This window comes from Propithecus coquereli, unplaced genomic scaffold, assembly GCF_000956105.1.
Source record: "Propithecus coquereli isolate 6110/MARCELLA unplaced genomic scaffold, Pcoq_1.0 Scaffold113, whole genome shotgun sequence".
Lineage (NCBI taxonomy): Eukaryota > Metazoa > Chordata > Mammalia > Primates > Indriidae > Propithecus > Propithecus coquereli.
The window spans coordinates 1,872,596-1,879,630 of NW_012135303.1; the positions used below are offsets into that span (position 1 = coordinate 1,872,596).

The 7,035-nt window shown below is 34.9% G+C and overlaps 1 protein-coding gene across 1 annotated transcript in view; it reads right to left on the minus strand.

Moving 5' to 3' along the window:
- Positions 1 to 7,035, minus strand: part of NBEAL1 (neurobeachin-like 1) — a 208,658-nt gene that overhangs the window by 27,492 nt on the left and 174,131 nt on the right. The window contains exons 39-42 of the mRNA XM_012655033.1: positions 5,113 to 5,202; positions 3,795 to 3,904; positions 1,909 to 2,081; positions 421 to 515 (exon numbers count right to left, since the gene is read on the minus strand). Of these exons, the coding sequence (XP_012510487.1) occupies positions 421 to 515; positions 1,909 to 2,081; positions 3,795 to 3,904; positions 5,113 to 5,202 (468 nt within the window). The remainder of the gene's footprint in view (positions 1 to 420; positions 516 to 1,908; positions 2,082 to 3,794; positions 3,905 to 5,112; positions 5,203 to 7,035) is intronic.

Here is a 7,035-nt window from a genome sequence, read left to right on the forward strand (position 1 = left end):
TAATATTTTTATAAATTTGTAGTGGGTAAAAGCCTTTTAAACAAAGTAGAAAACCAAGAAGCCATAAAGAAAAAAGACATTTCTTGGACCAATATTGTTAGGAGAATTACAAATCTGTAATTTCTAGTAGTCCCATGAGAAAGAGAGTAGGAATATTATTATGCTAACAAGACAATAAAAAAATAATTACTATTTTCCTACATGAGGTTTATAAAGAAGAGTTTTCAGAAAATAATAGGGAAAAAGTTAATGAATCAGACAATAAACCAAGGATAGGACACAATGCAGGACAGTAAAAAAATGCAAAGCAGCTCAGTCATTCATTGGCAGAGAAAAATTCATTTCCCAATAGAATACTCACTAGTATTCTCAGGATGAACTTTTGATCTAAACCAAGAGCATTTAAAAACATGTGACTACCTGTTGTGTTATTTGCCATATCATACATGTAGTATCTCTGGAACCAGAAATCAAATGCATTCCACAGTAATCTGTAGCTAAGCAAGTCACAATATCTGTAGGAAAAAGGAATGAAATAAAATGAAATGGGTTGGTTTTGCTAGAGAAAAGAACATTAAGGGCAACTTTTGTTAATATTCAAACTATTAGTAAATCAGCTATTCCAAAAGAAGGAATTCAGGGCTGGCACAGGAAAAGTATTGGGAAAGAGTGACACAGGAAAGAAATGGTATCAAAATCATCTAGGAGAGCTTTCTTTGGAGACCACCCTTCTTTGAGCTTGAGGACTAGATGTGCAGTGTCAGGAATGTCTATTAGCATCTTGGGAAGAGGTCAGATAGCTTGAGATGGATCTCCTGTTAATTCTTGATTTTTTTGGACAGGGCCTCGCTCTGTCACCCAGGCTGGAATGCAGTGGTGTGACGACAGCTCACTGCAGCCTCCAATTCCTGGGCTCAAGTGATCCTCCTCCCTTAGCTTCCTGAGTAGCTAGGACTATAGACATGTGCCACCATGTCTGGCTAATTTTTCCAGTTAATTTTGATATGCTTCTCTGCTCTGTCATCCCCATTCACCTCCTACTCCCATTGGGAATTACAGTCTGACAGCATATGTGTCCTTAAGAAAAACAGTACATATTATTATTATATCATAAATTCACAACAGAAAATATTTCCTGAACTGTAAACACCTGAGCTAAGTGACATCTCAGGAGTCACTGGTATAGAATTAGCAGCAGGCTCCATTTCTCTTTCCTAATAGGTTTATTAGAAAAACATCAGCTGGGCACGGTGGCTCATGCTTGTAATTTTAGCACTCTGGGAGGCCGAGGTAGGAGGATCACTTGAGCTCAGGAGTTCGAGACCAGCCTGAGCAAGAATGAGACCCCATCTCTACTAAAAACAGAAAAAATTAGCTGGCCGTGGTGATGCTCGCCTGCAGTCCTACCTACTTGGGAGGCTGAGGCAGGAGGATTGCCTGAGCCCAGGAGTTTGAGGTTGCTGTGAGCTAGGCTGACACCACAGCACTCTAGCCCAGAAAACAGAATGAGACTGTGTCTCAAAAAAAAAAAAAAATCTACTCAGTGTTTTATCCATATATTGAAGATTCAGACAGTAAGAAGTATCAGGTTAAACTACATTCAATGATTTTACCAATCTTATTTTTTACTGTTAACATAGTAACAGAGCAGTTAATGACAACAGATTTTATTACCATTTTGTCTTAAAATTATTTCTATCAGCCAATTTTTAAAAAAGACTTAGTCTAACAAATACATGAGATACTCTTACAGAAAGCATACAATATTTATAATACTGCACTACCAAAAAGTTCCACTCAGCTTCAAAGGTAAAATTAAATGCTCTTTACGAGGAGCATGTATTACTTTTATAGTTTAAAATAAAACAGAAAACTCTCAGCTTTTTTGGGAAAAAAGTTAATGCTTACCCATATGTCTGATATTGTGTGAGATAATTTTGCCTTTTGTAAGTGACATTACTTGAATGCTATTATCCCAATGTCCAGCACTGAAGAGCAACTTTGCATCGTGTGATACTACAAATAGCTTAGAGGTAACTTCCAGCCCTGGAGCAAAAGGACCATTCATACTACGCTGAGTTCTGTAAACATAATTAAATATTAGATTTTTCCTTAAAAGATCACTTAGACTGTTATCAACTATTTGTTTAATATTTCTAAGAAAGAAATAAAAAAATAAGCCTCAAATGTCCTATTTGAAATATCTATTAAAAATGCTAAAGACTTTCAGAAAATACATTAATCTTATTTTATTCATATTTTTCATAAAATAAAATACATATAACATAGCATCAAAGGGTTAAGCATGAAGACATTGAGATTGGTAAAGGTGTGAAAAAGATTTAAATCTTGGCTCTCAAGGCCTATCTAATAAAATTGGCAATTCTGTAAGTGGCAGCCTTAAAGTATAAAGAAGGATAGGATATGCCAGGACTGGGAAAAATAGAAATAAACTAAAACCAGGGATTCTTCTACACAGGGTGATGCATAGGAGACAAATCAGGCAGATCAATGCATATCTAACAACACTTAACAATAATTGTTTTCTATTCCAACCAAAGCAAGGATATGGGTTTTATCAGCTTCCAAGTGAAGTAACTGTGAGCTTAGCCAATCTAGATTCTGTAGGTGGACACAAGTGATCTGCCTACAATGTGTGTACAGAAAATGAGGGCTAAGGCCGGGCGTGGCGGCTCACGCCTGTAATCCTAGCACTCTGGGGGGCCGAGGGAGGCGGATCGTTTGAGTTCAGGAGTTCTAGACCAGCCTGAGCAAGAGCGAGAAATAAATTAGCTGGACAACTAAAAATATATATATAAAAAAAATTAGCCAGGCATGGTGGCGCATGCCTATAGTCCCAGCTACTTGGGAGGCTGAGGCAGAAGGATTGTTTAAGCCCAGGAGTTTGAGGTTGCTGTGAGCTAGGCTGACACCATGGCACTCTAGCCTGGGCAACAGAGCGAGACTGCCTCCAAAAAAAAGAAAAAAAAAAGAAAAAGAAAAAAGAAAATGAGGGCTAAATCTGACACTTCAGCTCTAAAACTTTATTATTCAATATGAATTCACTGAGAATATGATTCATGCAAAACACAACAGCACTAAGTCCTATATGGGATAAGAAGGAAAAAAAGACACTGCCCTTAATCTCATGGAGTTTTATTCTAGTTGAAGAAGACTAGAAAATACAATGATAACAATTATTTTAAATAGTTTTCAAATATATGATGTAATCTGATCCTGAAAACAACACTGAATGTGATTTAACTAGGAAAAAATATAAGCAAACATACTAAGACAACTCAGAGTAAGTTACCTAAAGTTAGAATGTAACTTTTGGAGATTCAAAAAAAAAATGTAGACACTAAATTCTTATTTATTTATTTTTATTTTTAAATTTTTTATAGGCAGGGTCTTGCTCTGTCGCCCAGGTTGCAGTGCACTGGCACAATCATAGCTCATTGCAGCCCTGAACTCCTGGGTTCAAGTGATCCACCTCCTTGAGTAGTAGGGACTACAGGCGCCAGCCACTGTGTGCCCAGCTAATATAAAGTCAGGACATAACTTAAAAAGTAAAGATGGGAGGCCTAGGCAACAGAGCAAGACTCTTGTCTCTAAAATAAAAAAAAAGAAAGAAAAAAAAGTGGGGAGAAGGGGAGGGAAAGAAGGAAGGAAGAAGAGAAAAATCTGGTTTTCAAAATATACTTTCAAATGACATAAATCAGTTATTCTAGCTGTTTTTTGTGGCAATAAGGTACTTGTTGTAGCTATTTTGCTTTAAATATTCATTTACTTACTTTGGATTTGTCACAGTTTGATCCTTGATGAATGTAAAGTAATTAGAAATGTTTCTGTCATAAGGGAGCCATCCATGAGTTCCAATAACATAATTCATGCTTACTGTTATCTAGAAAAGAACGTATGAAGACTCACACTAAATGAAAGATTAAAGAAAGCAGCATAGAATAACCAGATGCTTACATGATATTAGCATTTATCACTTAGGGAATACTTTGGGACTGTATACTTAAAACATGAAGCTCATTAAGAAAGTCTTTAAATAATTCAAATAGAAAAAACTATCTTATTGTTAAGAAAAGTTGTCAAATATATCTTTCTTTAGTAAGGTTATTTTTTCTTACAATTTCTCAATTGTAAGAAACTGTACCTATTAGCTGGCAGTCAGAGGAAACTCAGGGTCAAGTCTTACCATAAAAATATAATAATAATATATATCACTTAGAACATAAATCAGAAGTAGAACTTACGTATTAAGGTCTCCCTGTAGTGATAGTCATAGTGAATAAATTCTTTTCAAAATGAAAACTTTTTACCCTTTTGATTATAAAAGTAATAGGTTACTCCCCTCCCACCAAATACAGATAACTTAAAAACATGCAGGTATTAAAACTGAAAATCACAAGAATTCCACCACTCAAAAAATGCTATTATTTTTATCTATCTTTCTGGACTTTTTTTCTAAGTAAACATAATATGCATAATTATAAAAATAGGGCTAATTCTAGAATCTCTACTGTTCACTGTGTTAGATTTCATTTTTATCATTTCTAAATGACAAAATTAGAATAAGACAGACCTAGGTCTGGTGTACGAGCCAAGGTCTCGGATCCCTTACTTGCTAGCTCTGTGACTTTGGGCAAGTTACTTTTCTGAGTTTTAATTTCTTATCTGTAAAAGGGAAATAATAATAGTGCCTATCTCACAGGACTATTAAGTGGATTAAATAAAAATTCATGTAAAATACTCACTAAAGTACCCTATATGTATTCCTTAATAAATTCTCTATTATTTCTCATTATCATTATTATGGCTTTATAATAAATTTTAATGTAAGATGTTAGCCCTTATTTTTCTTATATAAAATTTCCTGGTTCTTTTCACATATTTATTCTTCCAGATAAACCTTAGAATTACAGTAACTACTTAAAATAATGATATGAAGATATGTTTTTGTACTTGGTCAAATCAATTCGACAAAATGTTTCTCTGTTATTTTAAAAAATGGCTTAAAAAAATGTTATTTTCTATTTTTTTTTTTTGTAAGTTGTAATGGATATAGACATGGCAGTGTGAAAAAGGTAAAAATCAACTTACCAGTAACTCAGGGCTGCCTTGAGACATAAAAGAACGAGACTGATTTTTGGGGACAATGGCCTTTAGTAGTGGAATACCATCACTGATTCCCTATAAAATAAAACAGGTTTAGTGGCTGGTTCCACTCATCTTTATTAGGTACAAATTATTGAAAACTTCTATTTCTTTAAAAAAGGATGAACCCTTTCATATAGCATTTTACCCTTTCACATAGCATGTAATCATTTAATTTAAAATGCAGGAAAGGAATTATATACCACGTTTGGATGGCATACTTGAAACTTCTGAAACCCATCACCTTCTTCTATCCTATTACTCTGCTGTTAAACAAGAAATGTAGATTTCAAGAAGCAGCAATCATTTAAAACAGCCAGTGATCTAGGATCTTTCCTTTTCTCTTGCTATACTGACATGAATACAAAGTAGAAAATATAGATCATATAAGAATAACATCTGCCATTATCTTATTACGATGTGAAAGAACAATAATTTGAACTCAGTTCCTTGATGTGACAATAGTTCAGAAATGATTCCTAACATTTATTAGGTAAAGTATAACATTATTGGGTACATATTATACATCAGGTATTGTTCTAAGAGTTTTATAGGACTAAGTAACAAATTATAAAATTCATTATAATTTATAAATTATAAAAAGTTAGTGTTTATATTTTCTCTTCACACTGTGAATTAAGAGAAGAATGTCTTGCATTTGAAAAAGGCAAAATGAAAATGGTATCTGAAAAAATCCACTTATTAAGTCCCTGCTTTCACTACTACCTCTATTTTCTTCACCATTTGAACACATAGGAAGAGAAGACCTATACAGGGCCTTCGCTTTTCATATGAATGTATGGGGAAACATCTCTTATGATATAAAAAGGGATCGACAAATTATTGGTAACCAAGGCTATCTCTCATGTTCTTTATCCGGCTCCAGATACTGGTCCTGGGGAAAGCTACTGTGGGACATGGTGGGTAGAGAGGGGCAGATGTGTCACTGCACCTGCAGATGGAACTTAGAAAGTTATTACTAAAAAAAAAATGTCACAAATGATTACACACAATAAAAATAGTTCTATCAGCATAATATAATAAATATAGTATTGCATGTTCATCAGATTATGGGTCAAATAGAGTCTTATAGGTTGCCTACATGCAGTAAAGAGTTAACAGAGCAGGCCTGAGACTGCTGTCTTTTAAAGAGGCCTGCTTCCAAGGTTAGCCTTTGGCTGGCACCAAGACTTGGCTAACAAGCAGTTCCTTACACTGACATAAAACTTTCCCTTAATAAGGATGGCTCACTGCACCTAGACTGTTTGTGCAGACGATATGGTTTATGCTGAATGCTTGCTTTATATCTGGAATTTGGGTACACGTTAGAGAGAGAGGTGCACACCAGCTTCCAATAAACCTTGTGTGCTGAGTCTCTAATGAGCTTCCCCAGCAGACAAAAATGTGTTTTCACATTTCATTACTAAAAAAATTAAGCATGTCCTGTATGACTCTACTGGGAGAGGACTCTTGGATATTTGTACCTGGCTTTCCCTGAACTTTGCCCCCATGTGCCTTTTCCTTTTGCTGATATTGCTTTGTATCCTTTCAATGCAATAAATCCTAGCTATGAGTACAACTATATGTTGATTTCTAGCAAATTGCTGAACCTGGGGTGGTCTTGGCGACCCTCAATACAACATGGGAATGAGTCATGATTTCGGAGCATTGTTTCTATGTGTTCTGAGTTCTAGGCAATTGATTGAGATACTTTTGGAAAACAACCAATCTTTTAGTTTGTACTGTCAACTTAAATAACTATCTCAATCAATATGAATCTAGGAAAAGAGTGACAGATTACTTCAGAAGTGCTTTCACAAACATGTAAAAACCATAAATCAGTTATTCTAGCTGTTTTTTGTGGCAATA